Below are 26,901 nucleotides of genomic sequence, written 5' to 3' on the forward strand. Positions count from 1 at the left end.
CGCCTGGACATGTTCCTGTGCAACCTCACCTGGGCGTTCCTGCTCCAGCAGGGGGATTGGACTAGATGATCTTTTGAGGTCCCTTCCAATCCCAAATGTACTGTGATACTGTGAAACATACTGTGAAATTCAAAATAACAAATCCCAAAATTTTACTACTCTCTTTGGTGACTTCCATATGATCATTTTAATAGAAACAAAACTCAAGTAAGTAGCATGTACAGATTTCAGTTATTCTAAATTCCTCATTCTTTGCATTTTCAAAACCAAAATGGGCTTGAGATAATGAGCACTGCTATTTGCTATGGTTTGCTCCTATGAGTAAGCAATTATAATAAATACTGTGGGCAACATAACAGAAGTGCATTCTCCTCTCCCTTGTATGCAAGGCTTATTTCAATTCCTGTTATGTGGTTCTTCCAGATTAGGAATTTTGGGGTGTATTTACAGCAGAGTTTTCACAGTGTATAGGCAGCCTTTTCATGTATTAACAGATATATCCTTTTTACTCTCTGACAATATTGGAGCTTACCAGTATATTTGACTGGTTATTTTATAAAAGTGCAAAGAATCAACAACCAGCTCATGCATCATGTCATGTTGACGCTATAGCCAGAATGACTTGGCCATTTCAAATTACATGTTAAGGAAACAAGAATCTATTTTGGATTGTTAGAGGTTTTTTCTTACCTGGAATGATCTCTTCAGCTGCCTTCTGTCCCTCAGAAGCAGCTAAAATTCCACATTTTCCACGTTGCCAGTAGCAGCTGCTTCGGCACTGTAGTGAAAGAAAACCCTTCCGTCAAACAATATAGTGTTTTATATTACAACATATCACACACACAATTGATCTTAATAAAACAAGGTCTTGCAAGGGCCTTCTAACAAGTGAAAGAATGCAGATTTTTTTAAAGCAGCGAGTCCATTTGGGTTGAGCTTGTAAGGGCAGTTTGCATGGCTTCCACGCCAGAGGTATGGCTGGAGCACACAGCATTGATGGGAACACTGGTTGTGAAGCCTGGGCTCTTGGTGGGCTCATGTGCCAGAGCCACAGGGTCCTCCAAGCCTCTGAGGTCTGGAAGCTCAGATCAGGGTCTCTCCCCACCCAGCTCCTGCTCCCCCAGGACTCTCAGCACCCCAGGTTTCTCCTTGCAACTCCTTGGATTATTAAGTCTCTAAAAGTCCATCTGTCAAGGAGCAGAAGTTGAAACCAGCTGCTCATTCCTGGAGAGCATCACCAGGCAATTATTGCCGTAGACTACCTCAAAAAGTCCAAGTTTCAATATGCCTTTGAGGTTCAGTGTGTTTTGAGTCAAAATAGGTGAGATGCAATGAAATGTAAAAATCCTTTGTACTGCTAAGCAATATTAATGGAGTAAAATGATTATAAGATTTAAAGACCCTTAAGGTAATGACAATTGAAATGGTAACAATTATAGTGATGAATGGCAGTAAAAGGTCTACATCAACCTGATACTGTGAACACAGGTTGAGAGATTTTCCACTTCTCGAGCTACTTATTCTGCTCTAATATATCCTACTTGCAACTATTGCTTCTCAATTTCCGCACACACCTTATATTCAGCATGGCAACTAATGACACAATTCTTAATCTTATTGACAAATACTCTTCTCATCCTCTGATTTCTGTTTTATGTTCTCTTCATTTCCTTTTTAGTTTACCATTAATCTCATTAATCATTATTTCTTCCCTGACTTCCCTTTGCCAGTGTTTCCTCCCCTATTTCTTCAGGTCTTAATAAGTTTGATGTACCATAATATTGGGGAGAGGGAGGAATATTCTCTGAAGTAGCACTTAACAAAGATAAGGTTAAAAGAGGGGCAGCAGGATCTGATGTCATTATATGTTCCAATAGTGCTAATAGTGCATGAGCAGGCGTGCCAGAATTCACCAGCTGTCCCTAAAGGTACAAGCCAGCTTTGTGTCTCCTCACATCATAGCCCAGTTAAACCTCTGTTGTAACATATCTCAGCACAAAAAGATTATAAAATCTGCTCCACTAGAACTGGAGCTCTACTTTATCTGCTTTCAGAAACACATTGCTCTGTAGAGATAACTAACACAGCACAAGTTTAATAGTATTATAGTATTTGTTGGAGCAGAGTGGATGAGCTTGCATAACAGGAGAAGATTCTTCACAGATAGACTAGAAATATAGACAACGCAATCTATCTATTTATATAGTGATATGTATATATAAATATATATGTACATAATAATATATATCTATAAATAATATTTTATATAGGGATGAACTATGATACTACAAAAAATAAGCAGAATTTGGCTTAAATTTGAGTCATGCATGGGAAACAGTTCTGGACATAGAAAGAGGGAAGAAACGAAGCCTCAAATTAGCAGGGGCAAGAAGATAATTGCACTGCCTCCAGCTAATAGAACAGCCATTGAGTTGCAGCTAATAATATCTGATCTAGACAGTTTCAAATGTTTAGGTTAATTGGCACCCAAATGCAGTTAGAAAACAACAGATCAAAATTTATTAGGAGCTACATTCTCACTCCCTGGGCCCACTATTAGGACAAAAAGCAGGGCCAGAAATTACAAAGACAACGAATTTCTAGGTAAGTGTGTGGATATAAAGAATCTGGATCCTTAATTTCGGCTATGTTCACCTGGGTGTGCAACTTCCAAGCCTTTGGCTTTTCGAGATTATCACATGTACCATTTTTATTGATTAATTCAGTGTCTGAAAAGGATTTAGTCTTGTCTTGGACACCCATCCAGGACAAAATGCCCCCTGCCTGCCTGCTGTGCCTGTGTCTCCCCATCTTCCCGCAGACCTTCAGCCAAAGCAGTTTTATATTGTAAAAAAAGTTCTCTGAAATTCTTCTCAGTCAAGCTGGTATTTTGTTAGGGCTTTTTTCCACCCAAGAGAGATTACATGACTGCTGACTTATGTGCATACTTCAGTTCTGCTGTCCTTATAATTTGTCTAGGTTGACAACATACGCTGTGTCCCACATCTTCAGTGAGCTCCCATAGCTGTGCCAAGTGCCACCAGTGGAAGATGATCCGGTGAAGGAGGCTTCAGGTCAGCAATCCAGCCAGATTCAGTAGCGAGTTCTGTTCTGGTGAAGTCTCTGTTATAAACACAGAAGCCCCTGACAGCAATTTACTTTGGCAAATTTTTGGAATTCTGGTTTATGTGGCCGGCTGTTGTAGGCAGACACATATTTCACACATTGTGCAATATATAACCAACAACACCACAGCTAAAAGTTTAGAACTGCTGCACATTAAGAAGAAAATGCTTCACTCTTCTCTTTAACCATTCATAATTTTACTGTTGAATAAAGTGTCTCAGATTTCATGCGGTCTCTCATAGTTTTCTAATATTGCCTGCTTTAGGCAGCCCTTGTCCTTGTGTAAGCTCTTGCACCTACAAAACTATTTTGCTTAACTGTTTATAAAACAACTTCTCAGTTCTGACACTGCCAGAAAAGTTTCAGATAAACTATCTGTCCCTCTCGTTGTTTCCTTATATGCATCAATGTTTTGGAAATGAAGCCAATTCACACAAATCAGACCTAGATTGTGAAGAGGCAGGACAGCTACAGAAACCAGCTGTGATGCACGACTGAAGCTCTGACTGGATAAACTGCAGCTGAACTTGAAAAGCCTAAGCACAAAAGATCTGAAGATATTTTTTAATAACCTGGCCTTGTTCTGAAGGAGATGTAGGAGTTAGAAAGGATAAAAAAAAATATATATGGGCAATATAAGCTGCACTCAGGCAAACTGAAGGCAGGATTTGATGTGGTTTTCTCCGCAGGCAAGTTCTTGGGTATGCAACAGTCCCACTCTGGGTCACTTTAGGCAACTTCTGCCATGCACAAAGAGATTCTGGAAGGAGGGTACACACCATGTAAAAGTACAATCCAGCTCACTATCATCCAATACACAAAAACAATTGATAGGAATAACGAGCTACCAGTCCAGTGGCTGAGAAGTTCACTGCTCCAGAGATGACATAGAACTAACATTTGCCAGCCAGGTAAACCACGTGAGCAGGGTTTTCTCTATCTTTCCACAAGACAGGATGATCCTCAGTGCTGCAGAGTTGCTGTCCTTGGTCTCCTTTTTTTTCTCCTTAGGATTGTTTATCTTTCCGTGTCTGTTTCTCCTTTTGAATCCTTGAGCTGCCAACTGTACCCTTCTCAGCAACCTTATCTCTGCAGTTTCACCTTTCTCATGTCACAGGCTCTGCTCTACATAAGCTTTTGCAGCTCTTTCTATCAGTTTAGCAGCTTTCTCAGAAGTCTAAGCTGGGGTTACACAAGCATGCAGTGTTCAAGCTGGGGCTTGGATCACAGACAGCTGAACCGCTGGGAGGAGGGTTACAGGTATGACAAGCTATTCTGGAAAAAAGCTATTGACATTACGTTATGAAAAGCTGTCTCTTTTATTGTCAGATCATGTTGCTGCGAGGGAGCAGAGAGCAACAACACACACTTAATAAAATAAAAGAACCTCTTTGCATCTCATTCAACTCTGACACAGCAGCGACGGCAGCAGAGGATTCATTGTTTGGGAGCGCTGATCACACAAAAGCAGATAGAAGTGTATAACAGACTCTTCATTTGTGCTAAGAAGTTAAGTAACAATAAGCCTACTTATGCCTGCAGATGGTTCAGTGCCTATAATGTTTGGTTTGGGTTTTAATGCAGAAATACCGAAACCTGTTAGTAGCAATGCTGAATGACCTCCTGCCTACAGTCAGTGATTTTCTTTTAATAGGAACACACAGTACAGAGCAGCTGATCGTATTTTGAGTCTCATTAGGCAGCCTAAATGAAAGGACAAGAGGCACTAGCTAACTGTTGCTGCCCTGACGAGCAATTAAGGATCCACCAGCCCTCATGGGTAAGAACGTGCATACTCTGGGAACACAGCAGCATAGGAAAGGTTGCTGTGTATAACCAGCCTATGCAACATGTGCCAGGTGTGACACTGCAGGAGAAGCACAGAAAGAAACAAAAGGCACAATGGATATCACAGCCTCGCATGTGGGACTGTGTGTCTTGTGAGATGAAGAAATGTCCGTATCTTACCACATAATTGCATCTAACTGCGTAAACCCACTGCTTTATTAAGTTGGATTACTATATCAGTGTTTTCTACCTTTTCTCAGTTGGCAGGCCCTTAAAAATGTTCCAATATTCTAATGCTGTAAATGCAAACCAACTTCTAATTAGCGTGTTTTTCTCAGTTATTCTTCTTGATCACTGAAAAAAATCACAAACCTCAGGGCAAGAAGTCAGGAGCCACTGAACTAGACCACTTGGCATCAGCACAGGTCTGCTCTTGGGCTGCTCCTATTCACACATAAACGGGGTTGCAAAAATAAATGTACAGTAAAAATAGTTAAACATTTTCAAAGTCCCTCCAGCTGCTGTGAAGAGAAATAAAAATGATAAGTCAAGCAGACAGAGCCACCTCCCTATAATGCTTTTTCTTTTTTTACTGTTCCGGGGTCTTTCCACTCCTCACAGTAAAGTTTGTCTTGCCCAACACATTATATTAAGCAATTGAATATCGGCCATCCTACAAAATTAACTAGGGTAAGTGTTTCTAGAAAACCGTTACAAAGGCTGCAAGCTTGTGGACATAGCAATTACTGAGCAAAAATTGCTGGTAACTTCAAAGCTTTCTGAAGTAACTTTGGAGGAGCTTATATATGTCAGATTCCACCTGCCTAAACTTATATCCACTGTTGCTTTGACATGACTGGAAGCATCACTACTCATGACAAGACACAGAGCATTATCTGTTTATACCAATGATTTTGACTCCTAAAATAAATTCTGAGCTGTGGGCCCTTCAATGGGGAGCACACTGTTGAAGGTTTTTACTTGCTACACTTCACCATCCACAATCTGGCTACAATGTGCCTTATGTGATCTGAAAATAAGGAGGGAAAATCTCAAGCTATCTTTTATGAAATATTGAATCCTACAAAGCGTATTTCCTTTGATTCTTTACTTTATTGATGATATTTGCTGATTGAAAAGTTACAGTAGTACTTGCCTCCACTAATCATAAGATCAAAGAAGTCTGTTAGGGTTTTAATTTTGGTAACACTTTTGAAGAATGTCTTCTGATTCGAGAAAACTAACTTTTCTCATCCACCTGGGCATTTTATTTTCGTCCTCCCTCCTGATGCCACTCTCAAAAGAAAAGAAAAATTAAACTGTCAAATCTTTCTTTCTCTAATTCTAAGACTTTTAAAGGTGGCAGAGGCTTTCATGGGTCTTTTCAAGTTAGCCTTAGAACCATAAAAAATTGACAGAACTGCGCAAGCAAGACAAATGAAGAGCGTGATAGATTTCTCAAAGTCTTGGTGGATAAAAATCAATGTAACAGGACATATATATGCTCTTGCCTCTGTAAGTGAAAGAAAACCTCTTCAGAGTCACCAGCAGGAACACCCCATTCCTCATCTTCCAGTCACAGCAGGTTTACGGTTTTGTGAGCAGAGGGATGATGTCTCCTGTTCAGTCCAGCAGTATCAGACCTGTTGATAGCGGTGATGTCCGTTAATATCCAACTTTATACTCCTGTAACCTCAAGGCCATTGTAGACTAATTGCTACCACACTTTCCGGATCAGAGGAATCCTATCCTGTTCCAGACCTCTCAAAGGTAATGTAACATTCACTGTTGTACTTCAGTTTTCATACGGGTATCTACCTCCTGAGCTGGATGGTAGAGTAAAATCTGAGGTCAACACAGAACAAACTGCAGTGCGATCTTATATAGGAAATGCTAATAGGTGACACGTAAATTCTTGCTGCACTCCTTACATAAGCCAACTGATCTTAATATACTATTTTTTTAGGGAGCTTGCCCTTGTTTAGACAGCTTTTTCCAAACAATAGGCAAAGCCAAATAGCATTGACTGGAATATGTGGCAAACTTAATTGCAAACCCCTGGCTGTGCCCCAGGGCTTCTGGTCCAACAAACAACTTCCCCCAGCCAGGCTTCCTTTTCCCCACCTTTGTTTGAATTTCAAGCACCTGGTCTCCAGAGGTCACAGATTTTTCAAAGAAAATCTCAGCAAGTGCAAAACAAAAAGCAACAAAGTAAACTGCTTTGTTACATGGAAGACTCCTTAGGCCCTCTGATTTATTCCAATGCCCAACAAACCTTTGCAGCAGGCTTTGCCAGTCCTCCAAAATAACTGTGCTGGAAATTAAGGTCTGCTCTGTCCTCATCCATAGGTGGAAGCTCTTTCTCCAGAGGGTCAAAGCACAGCTTCATCCGATGTTCCTCGGTGGTTCTGGGCTGGATTCTAAACAAAAATAAGATGCTTATGTTGGTTTCCTCACTCCTGAACTACCCTTCCCAAGGTACATCCCTCCTCCCGCAACAGCTACGAACCCAGCTGGGCCACAGTTTAGAAGTGAATGTAGCAGACTGTCGCTTGCTCCAGGAGCTACTGTGCCTGAAAAAGGAGGAGATACTTCAAACAAAATGAAAAGATGCTGGTTTTAGTGCTGAAAATAAGGTGCTGAAGTCCACAATCACCTTTACAGTGAAAAATCATTTCCATTTTAGATGTTAGGAATGTTAAACAGGAGTTTTGCCTTACCATTGAAACTGCAACATTTTATTTTGAATATCAAAGGAAACTTTTGATTTTTACTATGAAGCAGACAAAAAGGCACAATTCGAAGTTTGGACTCACAAATGAGTAACTAACTAATGGATGCAATGGTTTGCGACTCCTAGACCACATTTAGCAGCAGCAGGGTTTGTATTACAGGCTGTGATTCTTTGATCCCATAACCGTGGCACTGAGTGTAGGAAACCAGCGGCATGAATTGTGCTTCCTCTCCACCTCAGCTGCCTCAAGCCAAACTTACAGACAGGATCTGGGAAACACAAACTCCTTCATAGCGGCACAACATGAGGAACCCTCGAAAAATTTCCTGTTTCACTGGGACAGAAAAAATCTCTTTGTGAATAATTGGCATTGTGGAAGATAAAGGAAACAAAGAACCTGGGCTCATTTTCAGAAACAACCTGTTATATACTTAGCGTAAGAGCCTGCATTGGTCGTCAACCTGCTATAATTGTTCTGACAACATAACACACATTCTGGACGTTTTATGAAGGATTTTGTCTTGCAAGGCATCAAAGGCCACTGGGATATGTACTGCGGTCTAGCCTGGGTAGATTTAGGGTAATTAAAAATAATAAAAGAAAAAGAATAATACAATCTGACAAATGCTGATATACAATGTGAGAGTAGATGCAGAGCACAATGGCTTTTATGTTGCAAATTATGTAAATAAATAAATACACTTTTTGGTCAATTTGGCCGGAAAAATGGTCTTTTTAAAAACTACATGGGACCTTCTCAAGGAAGAAAAAGGTACCATTTTCTCTGTCTTTGAAAAAATTCACATGGGCATGTTATGTCTCTAAGCTATTTTATCCCTGACTAGCTAAAACTCTAAAAATTTTAAAATATTATATTTGTGTTGTTGTGGCAGAATGCAACCCCCCCTCTCTCCCCCTCCCTCCTTCAGTATGGAAGGAGTGGGCACATCTCCCTCTTTCTCTGCTATTTGAGGCTAACAGCTGCTTTTGTTTGGCCCCAGAGCACCCCGGCCAGGGCCATTAGGAGAAGGGAGTGTCAAGGCACACTGAGCTGTGCCCAGTGTGGGGGATGTTTGGAGGCTTCAGGGGCACCCACAGCCAGTGTGGGGGTGCAGAGAAGCTTCTAGAGTGCATACAGTCAGATCTGATCAGCCAGTATAAAAACAGGACTCTCATCGAGACTCCGCCCATTGTCGCGGGTCTCTCGGAGCACGAGCAAGATGCTGCCGCCGAGAGTCCCCTCCCCGCGATGGGGACTGCGCTTGCCTCGCCGCCACGGGTGTGAGTAAAACTTCTCGCAGGATTGCGAGTATATTTATACTCTTTGTGCACATATGCACGTATAACTTTCCGCGCTCCATATGAGAGCGTGTAAAATTAATCCTCGCACAATCGCGAGTGTATTTTCCTCCCGTGCACACTTGCACGCGTAACTTTCCGTGCCCAATACGAGCACGTGTATAAATTATTTCCTCGCACAATCGCGAGTGGCCGCCGAGAGCCCCTCGCACAATCGCGAGTGTATTTTCCTCCCGTGCTTCCACGTAAGCACGTGTAGGATTCCGTGCACACTTGCACATGTAAGTAAATTAACTCTCGCAGGATTGCGGGTGTATTATAAATTTACCCTCGCGGAATCACGAGCGTACACTTTCCGTACTCACTACGAGTGTGTGTATCTCTTTAAAATAATCCTGCACCGTGTTTAGGCAAGTGTGTACTCCTCCGGGACTCGGGGACGGCTCCGGCATTGTTTTGAGTGAAGCCACGTGCATGCACACTGTGGACCGCCTGTTGTACTAGTTGCTGCCCCTTAAATAATTTTCCTCAACTGATATCCGAACCTGTATTTAAGTCACTTTTGGAGTGCTAAAACCCTGTTTCTCACCGGTTTAATAAAAGTTGGTTTTGGACCTTGTTGTCCCTTAAATTAACCTACGGGATGCCTCCGTGACAGTTGTCTTTTGGAACTACCCAGAGTTCACCTTGATACTCAGTAATCATGCATGTTCCATGCAGATTTTTTCTTATTACTCCCCATACAAAAGTTGACAGTAAAAAAATTGCATCTTTTTGTATAAGAGATTATGACTGAGCGTAATAAAGCTGGAAGTGAAGTGGATTTGAGTGTTCACTGAACCAAATATCACATTATTTTTCCAACACTAGATGAATCCAACAGCAAATTCTAATCTGTCAAGTCACAATCACCATGTTAATGTGGCTCTGTGCTTATTTTTTCATTGTATTAAGTTGGATTTTTTTTAGCAGAATCACACAGCAAATATTTTTCTCACAATGCAGATTTGCTTATTTTGTCTCCTAGATCAAACATAAGCTACATGGTACAGGTGTGCTGATATGGTTTATTCATATTCTATCGAAAAAATAGTTAAAATATTGAAACTCTTCAAAAAAATCTTCAAAAAAATATTTTGGAATTTAGAATCGTAGCACTAAAGTAAATAGAGCAGCCACAGCATAAATGAATCTCACATGGAGGTCCATTCTAAATGATAAAATATTCCTTTGCAAGAAATTAACTGGTGAAATAATATATCCATTTATGATGACGAAAACATATTCAAAATTCTGAAGGTGGGGAAAAAACAACAACTGAGAATATTAATGCAAGGCACTCTGCCCTCAGATGCTATCATTGCTCTGTGTGAATATTTAGTATTGCAATGACTCTAGCTCGTATGACTTCTAAACCCACTTTTATTTAATAGCTTTTTTTACCCAGTTACAGATAACTCATTTTCCTTTCAAGAAAAATTTTCAGCATTACTTTCTTTCATTATTATATCTTCCAAAATCTTTTCCATATTCCTGTTTTCACAAGTCTAGCCATAGTTTATAAACTTTGGAAGTTTAACTACTCTAGTAAATTATAATACATCTAGTAGATTTTAAAATAAAAATGTGGAGAACGTGATCAATCTTAACTTTTTACCAAGTGTCAAGCACTATCTTAAAACAGAATTAATCTATACCTAGAGTATCCCCTGCACTTTGACATAGGAACATATGAATATATTGTGAGTGATACAGCAGATTAAATAGATAACCTTGTTTCACCTGACATAATTACTCCTATGGCTCCAGTTCAAGACACTTTCTCTGTTGAGGATGTTTTTAAGTGACTAAATCAATGATGTTTGGCAGATGCTAAAACACTTTGTTGAAAAACTCCTCAGCACAGGCTGCAGCACTTTGCTGACTGGGAACTCCTCATCATCCAAACCATTCGATTCACAAACCAACGAGGTAAATAAATACATAATTAAAAACGTAACAAACAAAACCCAAACAACAACAACAAAAACACAAAACAACAAAACCAACACACACAAATAACACGTGTTTCTTGTGACTATTACAGCTGAAATGCTACAAATTCTTCCTCATGTAATAAGATATTATTATCAATGGGAATAGATGTAATCAGGAAAAATAAAAAAGCTGAAATGAAGATCAATCACCAAATCGTCCTCTGGGTCCCTTTGTATCAATTCCTTTAACATTTGCTCAGGTATTTTGCCTGGCATTAGACTGTGACTAGCAATTACTTATTTCCAGATGTCCCTTTTTTATTCATTCACTTTTGCTCATAAAACATTTTAAATGTATTGATTGCCACTACTGCATACTTCTCAGTTTTAATTAATGACCTGTTCTCACCAATCTCCTTCCAGTAGTGTCAGCATGTCTACTAAAAGTTTTGCTTCACCAAAACATTGTATTTGTTCGTAGGATTTGATCTGGATGCACCTTTTAATTTACTCACGGTGAGCTCATTGGTGAGCTGTGTTATACTTCAGCTGCTTGGATTTTTAAACTTCTTTGAATATATGCAAACTCGACGAACTCAAAAGGAGTTAGTAGGTACTGGTGACTCATCTGTCTCTCTTTCAAATGCTTTTGAAGATGACAAATAAAGTTAAAGCGTACAGAAGAAAACCAGCTCAACACATGGCCTTCTAAAGCCAAGCTTTAAATCCCTCTGAGGATCTGAACTAGAGTTTGTCAGGGCTACAGCACAGATCCATCACCTGAGTCCAAGCAGGAGCAGTAAATAGCAGCAGCAGACCATTATTCTCTATTTAGACTACTCACTACACAAAAACCCACTACACTAGCTGCACTGAGAAAAAGACTTGGTGCGTAAGCCCAAATTAACTGATGTGAAAGAAAATTCCAGTGGAGAGGCAATCTCTGCTTCAAGCCAAGCTTCCAGGTCAACTTAAAGACAACTGAGCACCTCAGATAAATGAGGGAATGATGAATAAAGGAAAATGAGAAGTGAAGAGGATGGAGAGCAAAGAAACAGAAAGCGCTGCTGTTAATGCAGCTGTAGAGAACTTAAGGTTTTAAATTTATTTGAAAGTCACTATATACAGCGAGACAACAAATCAAAATATTCTGGTAGCAATGTATGGATCCTGAAGAACAGGGAAACTTGGGAATACCGATGCAGAATACGTCAGCTTGACAAGTCTTGCTTGGGCAAACAGCGCTACTAATATTCCGGCATGGACTGGAGGAAAACTATTAGGTACTGCAATACAAATCAATGGGAAGCTGATATATGCTTATTTGCCTAGCGCATAGCTAGGATATTTGGAGATGTCCATCATAGAAAATCAACTTGAAATGATTAAACAAACCAAAAACTTCACATTGTTCAAATTAAATTAATGGGTAAATAAAAATAGGCTTTTAACTTAGCTGCCTGGTGTCTCAGAGTCAAGTGTCAAAGCCTAGCTAGATGAAAATTTACTTAATATTTTAAGATAAGCACAGATCACAAAAAAACGGCAAAATGTTGATAACAAAAGATAATGTATTAGAGGCCAGAAAATGTAATAAAGCTAGAATCATAAAAATTCACGTGAAAAAGTAGCCAAGATTCTTCAGCTTCCTACAAGGCCATATGGAAAGAAAAAACACAAAGCACTCTCTTTAGGATGAAGAAAGAACTAAAGATAGTTTAGGTGTGCTCTCAAATTAATTTCCTGCTTTACTTTTCTATATGAATGAAAATTCTGAATGTTAAATCAAATGTAGGCAATACAAAGGGCAGAAGAAAATGGAAATGGAAGTCATAATATCCATTGTAAAACCGAAGTCCAACAGTTGATTTATTCAGAGAAGCGCAGATGCGGAAGCGCTGGCAGGCAATCTTCACAATTCTGAAATAACCAACATGGGAAACTGCAAGTCAGGTAGAAGAGATTCGTAATAAATCTATAAAAATCAGGAATGGTTTATATGTAGAACAGCAAACGCAATTTGTATCCCTAAGAATAGGGAAAGGAAGAGAAACACAATATCAGCAAACATGAGCTTTAGAAATGTGCAAACTGCTGAATAAAATCTGGAGGGAGAAGACAAAGGCTTAGAAACATGGGTAAACAGAAAATGGGATGAATTTGGTTGGGTTTAGTTTTGGATCAGTTTTTATTTGGTTGTTTTTCTCTCCCTGTCCCCCCCCCCCCCCTTTTTTTTTTGTTCTTCAGAAAGGTAGATTATTCTAGGATGATGAATATTTCATTACCTGCCTTTGATTAGGCTACTAATTTTCTAGACAAATGAAATAGGGTCATCTATCAGGACTTCAATCAAAACGTGATTGGATGTCATGTGGGAAAACATTAGTTAGGCTGGAAAAAGTGATTAGGAAACAGTTGTGACGAAGGTTAGGTATGGTTTAACAGCTGGTATTCAAGATCTGAAAGGAAATAACTAATAGAGTTCATCCAAGATTGATCTTGGGACTACTACTATTCAATAAATGAATTAGCAATTCTGGCAAAAATGTAGGACCTTGCTATTGAAATCTGCTGCTGACACAGAATCGGTAAACAGCCAGTAGTGTGAAAGGTCTGGCTAAAATATTGGAACAACTGGAAGAGTAGAAAGAGAGAAAATATAATTGTGATGTATTCTTGGAAAGGAAAACACAACAACACCAGAGAATGTATTTGAGACTGCCATAATTAACAAAATTTGAAAGGGAATCTATACCTTACAAACTTTTTCAACTACACGTTGTCAGAAGGCAGAAAAAGAGCCCATTAAGATAAAGCAGTGACTGCAAAAGGACAAATGTGTATAAGCCCAGATATCAACTGGAAATTAGAAGAAGGTTTTCAAACGCCAGAGGACTGAATTATTGGAACAGCTTCCTGATGCACTGTGGGGCTCCCCCCACTCCTCACTAGGTAATTCTAGGTTGGATCTTGAAGAGTTTCCAAAAATAATCTACATTTCAGTGTCTGCAGTCAAGGGAGATGGACTGAATGACACAGGCAGCTCTTTCCAGTCCAGTGTTCCTAATATTTGGAAACAGAGTGAGGAGACTTAGGACTTAGAAGAGCAAAGGCTGGTGTCAGTGTTTTAAACTAACTCAGAGGAATGAGATTTGAGAATTCAATTGAGGTTGAATAATGGATGGGTTTGATGCTAACTACAGGTTTTTCTTGTTTGTGCTTATAAATTACTTGATAAAGGAATAAAAATTACTATTGACTTTGTGCACTATCATTAGGCATCATGTGTTAATCAGATATTTTTTGCTGTCTTGCAGTAGCCAAGATGGTTTAGTAGGACCCTGAGCTCAGAGTTTAGTTTTTCCACAGCTGGTTTGTCAATCTCTTTCTAGAGAGATTAGGATTACTTCCTGCAATACCGACCACGTTTCCTAAAATGAACCAACTCCTTGTTATTGTGCCTTAAAATTAGACCAGAAAATTTTCCCTTTCCCATTTAAATGACATTTGAAGATCATGCTAACACACCAAAGCAGGGGAATGCAAAGCTCAGGCCTTACATTCTGTTCTTAACCAACACTACCGTGACTTTTCTGGGAAGCAATACAAGTAAGAATAATACTTATCACTTGCTGTTCACTGTGCTTTTCATCTTCAAAGCGCTTTACAAACGTTTACTGCTAGTTAATCTGGAAAAAGTATGATTTAAGACCAGCTTCTGATAGCCTGTGTGACAAAGTTAATGTCATTTAAATCGAGTCTGTTTGTATTTAATAGGATAGAACTACAGTACTTTAGTTTAAACACTATTGTTCCATTAAAAGCCAATTACAGAAATTCAGCCTTCCTTGAATTCATAGAGCACAGCTTTTCATTTTCAAAAAGATCTATCTAAATGCTTCATCCGAATTTAGGCTTCATAATTCTAACTAATTGCATAACAGTCTTTTCACCCCGCTGCATAATGCAATTCGTCATGAGGAACTAAAACCTCGGCGCCGCACTCGCCGGCAGTACCGCCTGCCAGCACCAGATCGCGCTCAAGATATTTTAATTTATTGTAAGGATCCCTGTCTCCTGGCTGGTCCCTGCGTGGGGTGCTCCACACCAGACCCTTGGGCACTCCCACAGAGAGTTTCCTTACGGTTCAGCCGGTAACAGATTAATTTATGTGTGCAAAAATATAATTTCAGACCCATAAAAAACGTTATTTTTTCAATACTAAACAAAGGCATAGCAGCATTTACTTATTTTTCATCCAGGATGGAAAGGCAACTTTGGGATTTAAATTCTGATAGGTGTGGTTTATGCTGATAATTCGATGTTAAAAATAAAATCAAATGGTAGCACAACAGACTGAAGACCACTAAAGCAAACACTTAAAAAACAACTTCTAAATATTGTTATTAAAAGTAACCATGTGGATTACATTATAATATACTGACTTAGTGACCGTCACTGGTTTGGATAGTTCTCTCAATTTTTTTTTTGATCTGATACAAATTAACCCATTTTAAAGGTTTTCTGTTTGTGTGAAACTTCCTTTGCTACATCTTTCCTGACCCCAAATGAGAGAATGCGATCTGTGGGCTGATCGCATCCATTCGTTTTATGAGATGCCAAGAAGCAGAGCTCAGACAGGAACCAGCGGGGTGTAACAACTAAATAACCACAATCATTATCTGTGAAAATCTTGTCTGCTCTCAGGTGCAGTGAGGCTGTTCCACTGGCAAGGATTTTAGAGACTGAAAACACAAAGATAGTAAAAATGTAACCTGAACATGGACTTAGTAAGAAGATGCAACAGGACAACCAAGAAGTAGGAGAAAACTGATCTGCAAAGGGCAGGTAGGGTTTGGAAACTGAAACCACTACCTGCACCTCAGCACAGAGATCTCATGTATCACATCGCGTGTGAATTACCCATCGGCAAACACCACCAGACCTGACGCAGGTGTCACCGTGACAGGTGAGGGTGCCACCACCGCAGTCCCAGGCCACATGGGAGGCACATGTGCTGAACGTGGCCGGGGTTTCCATCTAACCCTGGGCTCTGGTGCTCAAAACTTTATTTCCCCTTTCAAGGTCACAGCATTACAAGTTTGTCAATCCTGCAGCTTGGAAACGCAGGAACAAAAGTCTCATGCTGATCTTAAAAACAGGTCTGGAGCATATTCATTAATTTACGTTATTAAATTGATATAACGTCAGAGTTATTTAGAGACAGATTCTCCAGCCCTGTGGGTTCCCAGCACATTCAGGCACCATCACCCCCGGTCCTGCTCGCCCCATGGTGCCCACAGCACCTGCCCAGCTACAGCCCCGCACAAGGAGCCCACTGGAATCTGATGCTGTCCCCACAGCCATTCGAGGGGACACTGTCCCAGGCTGGCAGCCCCGTGGTGTCCCCCGGGCAGGCCGGGGGCCCAGCCAGGGCCGGGCTGTCCCACCGTGTCCCCTCACAGCCGGGGAGGAGAAACACGTTGAGTTTCCCCGCAAGGCCCACGGCTTCCCACCCGTGTGCGGGTGACAGATCTACCCGAGAGTCACGGAGCTGCGACAGGGGGTTTCCTACAGAAATGGAACTGGGGAGGGGAACATTAAGCCAAACCCTTCACCTGTCTTTCACACAGCAGAGCTGGCGGCCATAGCGGGGCCGGGTTGCGGAGACTCCCTGAGGGAAAGGAACCCCGGGGCCGCTTCCCCACGCTCTGGCCCCGAGAGCCGCCGTTCCCCTCCGGGCAGGGCGGCGAAAGGTGGCTGCGGACGGAGGAGGCGCCGCCGCGGCTTTAAACTCGCCGGGAAGGGAAGGGCAGGGTAGGGTAGGGCCGCCCCGCCCGGGGCAGCGGGGTCTTCTCAGCGCCCGGCGGTTTCGCGCCGCCTCCCCCTCCACCCCCCTCAACGGCTTCTCCTCAACTTTAGCCCGGCCGGGCGCCTCTTCCGCCCCGGTGGCACCATGGCCGGCAGCGGGGCGGCGGGCTCCAGCCCTCGGGACGGATTGTGAGGGGACCCCCGCCTCTGCCCCGCGGGGGGAGCCGCGACCGCCCGGCCCGGCAGCGCCGCCAACGCCTTTTCTTCCTTCTTCCCGCCTCCCGCCCGCCATGGCCGCCCGCGGAGCCGAGCGGTGCGGCGGTGCCGGGGTCTCTCCGCTGCCTGGCAGCGCCCCGTGAGGGGGGACAAGCGGGGCGGTGTGTCCCTGCGCTCAGTCCTGCCCGCCCCCCCCTCCCCACACCTCCTCCCCGGAGCGGAGATGTGCGAGACCCGTGCGAGGGGAGTCGCCTCCTAGACCGGCAGCCAGGATGGTGCACCTGCAGCCCCTGCCCCTCATCGTGGTTCAGGGCGTCCTCCAGCTCGTAAGTCTCCTTCCCCGCGTCCCTCTGCTCCCCCACCGCAAGACTTTAGGGAGAACCGGCGCCTTTTCCCGCCGGGAAGGCGCGGTGTCCTCCGGTGGCAAAGGCAGGGCTGGCTCCGAGCAGCCTCCCACAGCCCCACACCTACTCTTATTTCGGGTTTTAATTTTTTTTTTCTAAGTGTGCTTTTCCGCGCGTTTGCTGCTTGGCGGGCTCGTTCGGAACCGCGGGGCTCTCGGTACCCGAGCAAAGAGCGGCCCCGGCAGCCGGGGCTGCCCCGGTACCGCGGGCAGGTGTGTTTGTGAGGGCGACACCCCGAACTGCCCGTTCCCGACAAGTTCTTTTGCTGTCCTCAAGTGCCTCTTCCCGTGTGCGGGACACGGCGGGTTGTGTGGGCAGAGTCACCTGCGCTTTGCGAGCTCCCCCGTTAGTGCCGCCGTTCTGCAGCGCAGGCGAAGGGTTTTGGTGTAATTCGTGTTACCAACACGCCTGGATTAGGTGCTGCACGACGTGGGGGAATTGGGGGCTGACGTGAGGAGGTGAAATGCGGAGCTCAAACCTGTGTAATGGGGAAACAAAGCGCTTGGAGTCAGGCGGAGAGCAGAACTTGTCCCCAAACCAGCGAATTATCCTGTTTGAGGGGCATTAATGCTAGAAAACAAATGATCTAAATCCTCGTTGCAATTTAAAAAGAGAGAACTTGCATTCGCAAACAAGTTAGGCGGTCTTCACTTTAAAACGTATTAGTAAAATGCTATTTTGAAATTGTTTAAGGAGAGTGTTGTGTTTTGTTTTGTATTTTACTTCCATAATTCGTGCTGCAAAAGTTATGCCTCCCTTCGCCAGCTGCCTTTTAGCTGAAAGTTTGTCACTGCAGTCAATAGGGAGTGTGTAATAAACCCTGAAGGGATTAAACACCCTCCTTAAGAACTGGAGTCTAATATTACCAGCGTGAGTTGATTGATTAGTTTTTGAGGAAGCTTATGTCAAATTCTAATCCGGTTTTGGATTGTGCTTGTCGTGTAATGTTTTTTGCTCCAGCACTTTATCATAGGAATGAAGTAGCGAGCTGCAGTCCTGCGATAAGGCACACATTTCTTTCACACTCCTATCCTTTTGGACAAGAAAAGGCTGTTTACATTCTTCACATCCTTGCAGCCCAGTTCCCAGCTAAACAGGGGTGAGCAATGGGAAAGGAAAGCAGTAAATGGATTACAAAGTTGCTGAGCAGAAGAGAACTAAATAAAAACACTCCTTCTTCATACCTACAACCTCTCTCTCACTCACACCCTCCCTTTCGTGTGTGTATATATATATATATATATATATATATATATATAAACAGATATCAAAGGGATTGATTGAAACTTGTATCAACAGGGATCGCGTTTGTCACACACGGTGTTTTCTGGATGGTGTTGGGAAGTCGCTTGCTGTGGTCTTACATGCTTGGAGTGAAGGTTGAGTACAGAAGCGAAGTGGCTGTCTTGAATCAAACGAAAATAATGTGTAGTCAGTGCGGGTTTTCAGGTGGATGTGCCGCTCAGCTCACCCAGAAGTATTCTTTTTCTTTTCTGCGTTCTTTATATACAAACCAGAAAAGTTTTGGAGTCAATTAGTTTCACGGCTTACATACATCAGCTTAAATAATAAAGCAAAATGAGAATGTGTGAGGTACTTTTAAAGCATTTTAGGCATACCTTTTAATGCTGATCTATTACTTAGAAGTTGTGTAAATACTACGACTGCCAGAACTTCTGGTTCACATCTGGTTAAATTTTCAGCTGCTTATCGAGTTTGGAAATGTTTGATGTCAGTGGTAATGCACTGAATAAAAGTCTCTGTGCTATTCTTTGTTCTCTGGACAGTATTGGAGTGCCTGATGCCCTTCTGGAATCTAACTAGCATTTTAGCAGGCAGACATTGGTGATACTAATTCTTGTCTTTTTAAAAAAATGATTTTTTAAACCAAAGATCAGCTTGGTTAATAATAGTACAACACTAAAGGCTCATCATTTCAGCCAAGAAAGAAAAAAATGTGGGTTTCAGTGCTGCGATTCAGCAGCATTCTAGTAACCCAGAAATGCTACCATCAACCCTTCCTGACGGTGCAATCTTAATTTTTTATGAAATCAGGGACATTAGAATGCAAAATATTTTGACACTGCATTTTAGTGAATGTAGAAGTACTTTTTAAACTTAAAAAGCTTGCTTGGCTTTCAGATACCCGAGTGTGGTATGTACGTACCTACTTTTTAAAGATGCACAAATGTAGGATAAAATAATATGTAAAACTTCACAAATTTGAGGAGATGCTAAAGATCATGGTGGACAATCTGGCTGAATTTCTGAAAGCGGTGTTAGGTGATTGTTTGTGTGCTGTATCAAATATTGTTTAATCAGAAGCTCATGTTTAGTACTTCCTTAATACAGTATGGATGTGTTTTTGTAGCGTATTCTTGGATTATTATTTTGATTAATAGATGGTGTACTGGTATGCATGCAGTATGAATACGTATAATGTTCTTAAACTCCTTTGCATGTTTGGGTGTATTAAACAGCAAGGAAGCCTGCTGTTGCTTCAGTCGAAGGTACCAACTTGCTTCTGTATAAGTGCATTTATCTTAAAACTCAGGTTTACCTTATGTTGTCCATATAGATCAAAACAATCAGTTGCAATGCACAGTCAGTACATGTCTGGGCTGTTATTGATAAGAAGACCAGAAATGGTTGTATTGTATTATATTAGCAGGTACTATTGCTTTACTATTATTTTTCAGTAAGCTCTTTCAATTGGCACATAATTGCTGAATGCCCTGTTAGTTGTCTCTTCGTAAATAACGGGGGTTACATGTTGGGGATTGAAAAGACTGAAGTGTTAGGGTTATATGGTTTATATTGTGCCTTCTAGTGCTTTGTTAAGTTAGTTTTAAATGCGTTAAAGGGATGGGGCTTCTGCTACTTCCTTGGGAATATTATCAGTAATTTTAAAGAAATCTTCTTTAAAAGAATTAAAAATGTTGTCAGTAACCTGCGTTTTCTTTTCACGTTATTAATTAGCACCTTTAAAATGTCATATTTCACAACATTGTTTGAAACAGCTTATGTGAGGTCTTCAAAATGTGTGAGATTTCCCCCTTTCCCTCAAGAAAGAAAAAGGAGGGAAAAAAAAGGGTTGCATACAGGTTTTGAATCAAGAAGCAGAGTTTGCTTCAGCAGTAGACACTTTCCTTTTGCCTTGGCAAGGTACAGTCACAGACAGGACCTGTGGTTCTATAGGGTAATGGGGCACCTTAATTATTTGTTTATTAATTTCAGAGTGCAAAGATGTAGGAATAAAGGATTACAGCAACATTTTCTAGTGTCTATAGTTAAAGTTGCATCAGAATTCCTATCAAGAAACTGTCTCATAACATTATCAGAGTTGTCACCATGTTATAAACCCAGGAATCAATTATTTTATAAAGCCTTAAAAGCAATTAATTTTTCCCAGTAGTGTTTGTGTAGATGAGAAATAATTAGAAAAAAGACAAAGTACATTATTTTAAGATTATTTTTTTCTCCTCCAAGATTAAGTATAGCATTTGATATGAGGGAAATACAATGACAGATTATATTTGTCTTGGACTTCTCAAGGACTGAGATTTTTACCCATAATGAAAACTATTTTGTCAAACAATTAAGCCAAATTTTTTACAGAGTTTTTTTTTTTAAAACTGAGTTTAACAACTTGAGCTGAGAAGAACATTTATAACTTGCTGTAGTACAAGACATTACTTCATATGCAGAAATAGCTTGAAAACTGAGATAAAGCTGCATTTCCATTTAAAATATGTACACCATGTAGGGCATAGAAACACAGAGTTATGTTCCTCCTGGCTACTTTAATTTTGTCTCCTTAGCCCTGCAAACGTGGTCTGTGTAACATGCCCTTGCAGTGAGAATCAGAAATAAGCCCCATGCAAAACTCCCAGCTCCGTTTCGGAAAGGTAAACGCTTCCCTCTGGTCATCTGGACGTGCACAGGTGTAATTCCATCCCTCTTGAGTTCAGGGAGATCTTTCTCCTGAAATATACTGGGCCCAACATCTCATTTATTTTAGTATAGTTTGGTATTTTTCTTGATGCTGTAGGCATTGTAAGCCTCCATCTCATTCTTGTGTAATAACAGAAGCAACCCAAGGAGTGCGGGCTGTTGGAAGCTGAAGACAGCTCAACAAATGCTGGTTTCAGCAGTTGGAGAATTTATTATCCTGAATGAGGAGTTGTGGCTTAAAGTGGATGGGGCTAGGTTTAGTTTACATAGGAGGTTAACATGCAACACTAAACCCAGCTTGTCCTGACGTCACATCTTTTGACCTAGTTCTATGGAATTGGTGACTGATATTTTTCAGTTCATTTGTAGGTTGACTGGGGCACTGAAAGGTTAGAGATCCCATTTTAAACCTCCACAGCGAGTCTGTTTGATGTCCAACAGACCGCGAGACACCCCAGGCTTCCCTTGCATATAGGGCATGTAAAATCCAAGTCTCAACCTTCCCATCTATAATGTGGAAAGTACTTTTCTGTATCTCAAAGTGCTTTACCATACATGTCAGAGATGTGCTGTAAGTACTACTTATTACCGGTAGCGCAGTGTAGCGGACAGGGAAATGAACAGGAAGATTGATGGAGCCCAAACACCAAATTGGGATGTGCTGATAGTCCCACCTTTCTGGTTTGCGTCCTTGGTGTCTGCAGGGAGCTGGAGCACAATGGATAGAAAGGAAGTCACCATAGAAATCACTCACTGCTCTGGATTTTCAGGGCATCAAGACTCAGAGAGGTACAACTGTGCTCTAGGTGTGCAGAATTCCTCAGATACTGTTGAAAATTTTACCCTTAATCAACAGTTCACAAAGAAAAACATACAGAAGCAAGAGCTGCTTGACGTGGGATGGGAAGGGAGCACTGGGCAGTAACCCTTACCATGATCTGTGGGTGAGGTGTTAACATGTATTTGGCTCGACTGTTGAATAAGACGTGGTAATTCATGGCATTTCTGCACTAAGGAAAGATCAGTGCTAGTCTGTGCTGAATGGTTTAAGACAAAAGCTGTAATTCCATAAGTGTGGGTTGTATTTTAGTCTCTTCTGCCGCGCAGAGAAGACTGTTGCTTTCAGTCTTTCACGCACACTTGTCCATGTATCAAAACCCAATCCAGTGAGGAAAAAGGAATAATACTTTGCCTTCACAAAGTTGCTGTGATGAAGTGACTGTTTAAAAGCAAGTGTACTCCACAGAACAGTGCATTTGCTCTGTTAGTCTGTCTTCTAGTCCCAATTTTCGCCCAACTCTTAAACCCACCACTTGGCTATACCCACTATACAGCAAAAATAGCGGCCTTGAAATTTTTACTAGATCAAATCTTGCAGAACTGGAAAAGAGCAAAGTGAAAGTTCCCATTCATGTGGCTATGATAAGTTCATCCTGGACTTGATTTCCAGATGTCCTATTTTAGGGCAGCTTTGACCTTTCACTTCAAATCTTAAATATGCTTTTGTGTATTTCCCTGACCCCATTCAGCATTCCCATTCTGGTTTCGCATTCTCAATTTCCCACCATGTTTCTAGGTGTAGTCTATATAGTTTGTTTAGGTAGTTAACGAATCAGAGTTGAAGAAAATAATAGGTGGAGCTGGTAGTAGGTTCTGCTTCCAACACTAGTCTAATTAAGAGTGGAGAGGGAATAACGGGCTATGAAGATGGGCCCACAGTTAAGACCAAGTAGTTTTGTCCTCACAGCAGAGATTTCAGCGCTGGTATGATGCTCTGCTCTCCCTGGCATGGCAGCGCTTACTGTAAATACATAATTTGAACGACTTGACTGTAATTTAAGGTAGAATTAAAGAACATTAAGAGCTGTAGTTCTTGAGATGGGTTTTCTCTTTGTTCCAAACGATTGGTAGTAATAGACGCTATTATTAGCAGGGAAGTGAAAATGAAAGAATAGGGAGAAATAAAAAATAAAACTAGGAATCTAATGTCTCTAAAATCAGTTTTTATGTGCATTGGGACCAGTTATGGTTATTGTGTCATTACAGTGCAGAGTTGAGGTTACTTTGAATGCCCTAATTCTGCTTCTCCAGATCTAGCATGTTTGGTTTATGTTCATGGTAAGTCGAGAATTTCATGACTTTATAATACTTGATTTTGCTGATGACCAGGTATTTCTAATACCATGAATCCACCAGGATTCCACCTTAATGTCTTCTTATTGTACCCATTATCTAGGAAAATACAATACTGTGCATAGAGATACTTCTATATTTTTTCTGTTATTATGCAAATATAATGGCTGTTTATGGTTTTAATGGAGAAGGAGTCGGTTGTGCCTGAGCTGACGAAACAAAGCGCTGGGACTTGGCTGAAGGAGTAAGAGGTGAATATGAGGGAGAGGAAGAAGATGGAAATAAACCAGTTCTATAGGCAGATGGAGTGAGCCTGAGCAGTTCCTGCAGGAGAGGGACAGACAGACTGACGGTAACAAAGTACTCCCAAGTTGAATTTTCTCCTTACTCCAAGCAGTTGAGTGGTTCTTAGAAGAAGAAACGTTAGAGTTTGTAGAACAGGAATAGGTACATAACAGTAGCTTTGTAATTGGACTTCATGGTCCTTTATGGTCAGTATGTATTACATACATGTCATCATTATTTTGTGTAACTGAGGAAACAAGCGCTGTGTAAGTGTAATAAAATAGAGCCTTGGGGTACATTAATTGGTGTTAATTGATGTGACTTATGGCTTAGGATTTTTAACCCATGACTATTAAGGTGATGCTGCATGTGTTTTTCTGAGTTGGATTTTAATGCTGTACCACATGCTTTCCTCAAATAAAATTCTGATATATCTACATTTTTAGTACAATAACACGATAGTTTGGTATTTTTTTGTATTTTTATGTGTTTAAAGTACAATAAACTGCATGTGGGTTATAGACATCTTAGAGCTGTGTATTTGGAAACTGAGCAAATTCAGGGTTTGTACTAAACAGAATATGTGAATGACATAAAGAAAAAGCTTTAGCCCTGCCCTTAAGTAGCACTTTGAGGAGGAAAACATAAAACATGGAAAAAAACCCCTGAATATCTTTATAATATATTTTGATATAATTTCAGGACAAAGTATAATTATATTTATTTCATATACTGTGAGGCAGAGGTCACATTATATGATTTTGTGATTCTGTGAGGCTGTGGTCAACATGACCACATGCAAACTCTACCGTACTTCTTGGTTCATGGGGTTCGACCCAAAACCTTGCCACTAAATCTTGCTGAGACCAAAGCAACAAGGTTTAAACCTAAATAGGTCTAATCAACCTCCAGGTATAAATGCAGATTTAAATACAGGGGAAACAACCGTATAACTGGTGGTTGTAGGCCGTGTAGCTGTGTATTCCCATGTGTCACAAAGGTTAGTATTGCATGTGAGAAACTCAGCTCCGTATTTCACACATTTTAATGTTTAATTTGGGGATAGTTAAGAAAATCCTCCTCTTGTACTTTGTTCTCTTATGGATTCTTAAAATACACTTTTAGTTCAGAGCCTCCTTGGTTTAAAAGCAAAGTACAAAATCCTCTAAGACATTCAGAAACATAAATAAGTTAAAGATGAAACTTCAATCTTGAAACTTAAAAATGATTAAAGCACACTGCAGCTGGAAAAAAAACTGCTGAACCTTGACTCTTGATAGGTTGGTAATGGGACATTTTTGTAGTGACAGAATGTGGGGCGAGGAAGAAACGAAGAGCAGTTCTTTGGTTTCTTGAACAAGCAGTGTGCCAGGGAGAAGGGTAAAACCTATCTTGTTTCCACTCATTAAACTAACAAAATGCTAATCAGCTTTGTGGAATGATTCGTAGTAGATAATATTACTTCTCACTGTGGTACCACTGAAGATGAGGGTGTTTTAGCCTGGACCACTTCAAATTAGATGATTGAACGCTTATATGTGACAATCACTAGCTAAATTGCACCTTGCTTAACAGATGAAGTTTGTCCACTGGCTGATTTCACTTCTGTGGCCATTGAAGACTGGGAAAAGACTGTTGCTGTACTACTTGTTGGGTTGGGACAAACCCTGTGATACAGCTGCCGTTTTATGCCACACTTGGCTTTATCCTACCGTGTATAGTCATCAAGTTAGTCTTACAGTATTGGAAACATCCATTTTTGAGTTAATTTTGAATCAAACTGCAGGGTCTTCTGTGTGGAATGACAAATCTACCGCTCTTCTCTGCGTTCCTCTGGCTTGTCTCTGGCCCTCCAAAGGCTTTTGGCAAGCTGCGAGCTCCCTGCTTTGTCACCTCTTGTTCTCCCTCTCTGCTTCGTCCTCCCAAAGTTATTTTTCCACACAGAGAATTCTCAAATCCTTTGGCAGAAGCAGCGGCTTCCTCACTTTCCCATTGGATCCAAAGTGTGGTAGCCAGGGTCAGGTAGAAAGACTATCTTCCTGTCTACTGGTAAGCAGAAAAAAATACTTCAACTTTGCTTTTTTAAGCAAAACATACTGTATCGGTACATGAAACAAATTAAATATCTAGAGCCACCTTTCCAGAATCTATTAGTGGTCATTAGTTTGCCCCTTGTCTGTCCAAACTCTCTGGTAGTGGATCAGTCCTGAGACTTTATTGGCTTTGCGTCCTAGGTTGTATAACGTAGTTCTAGAGTGTTTCCGTTTAAAATTGTCCATTTTTAACTCGGTTGTTACAAGGTGAAATCTGAGTGGATATCCACTATTAAAGCAATAGGGTGGAACATGATGTGGGGGCTATCATACTGCCTTTTATTTTTTAAGGAGCAAGAAATGCAGGTTCTTCAGACTGTGCTATTTCTCTAGAAAGCTTATTTTCACAGTATCACAGTATGCTTGGGATTGGAAGGGACCTCAAAAGATCATCTAGTCCAATCCCCCTGCTGGAGCAGGAACGCCCAGGTGAGGTCGCACAGGAACATGTCCAGGCGGGTTTGAATGTCTGCAGAGAAGGAGACTCCACAACCTCCCTGGGCAGCCTGGGCCAGGCTCTGCCACCCTCACTGAGAAGAAGTTTCTTCTCAAATTTAAGCGGAACCTCTTGTGTTCCAGCTTGATCCCATTACCCCTTGTCCTATCATTGTTTGCCACCGAGAAGAGCCTGGCTCCATCCTCATGGCACTCACCCTTTATATATTTATAAACATTAATGAGGTCCCCCCTTAGTCTCCTCTTCTCCAAACTAAAGAGCCCCAGCTCCCTCAGCCTTTCTTCATAAGGGAGGTGCTCCACTCCCTTAATCATCTTGGTTGCCCTTCGCTGGACCCTCTCCAGCAGTTCCCTGTCCTGCTGGAACTGAGGGGCCACAACTGGACACAATATTCCAGATGTGGTCTCACCAGGGCAGAGTAGAGGGGAAGGAGAACCTCTCTCGATCTACTAGCCACCCCCCTTCTAATCCACCCCAGGATGCCATTGGCCTTCCTGGCCACAAGGACCCAGTGCTGGCTCATGGTCATCCTGTTGTCCATCAGGACCCCCAGGTCCCTTTCCCCTACACTGCTCTCTAATATGTGATTTCCCAACCTATACTGGAACCTGGGGTTGTTCCTGCC

The 26,901-nt window shown here is 41.5% G+C and overlaps 1 protein-coding gene and 1 long non-coding RNA gene across 2 annotated transcripts in view; one reads left to right on the top strand and one right to left on the bottom strand.

The window, feature by feature from the left end:
- Positions 1 to 6,180: 6,180 nt before the first annotated feature.
- Positions 6,181 to 16,864, bottom strand: LOC135580004 (uncharacterized). Its single transcript, XR_010473971.1, has 3 exons — positions 16,542 to 16,864; positions 7,190 to 7,334; positions 6,181 to 6,557 (listed from the first exon to the last, which is right to left on the bottom strand). It is a non-coding gene; the product is annotated as an uncharacterized LOC135580004 (long non-coding RNA).
- Positions 16,865 to 16,875: 11 nt separating this feature from the next.
- NXPH2 (neurexophilin 2) overlaps positions 16,876 to 26,901 on the top strand; it is a 40,228-nt gene continuing 30,202 nt past the window's right edge. The window contains exon 1 of the mRNA XM_005508968.3: positions 16,876 to 17,276. Within this exon, the coding sequence (XP_005509025.1) occupies positions 17,223 to 17,276 (54 nt within the window). The 5' untranslated portion in view covers positions 16,876 to 17,222. The remainder of the gene's footprint in view (positions 17,277 to 26,901) is intronic.

This window comes from Columba livia, chromosome 7 (genome assembly GCF_036013475.1).
Source record: "Columba livia isolate bColLiv1 breed racing homer chromosome 7, bColLiv1.pat.W.v2, whole genome shotgun sequence".
In the NCBI taxonomy this organism is placed as follows: Eukaryota; Metazoa; Chordata; class Aves; order Columbiformes; family Columbidae; genus Columba; species Columba livia.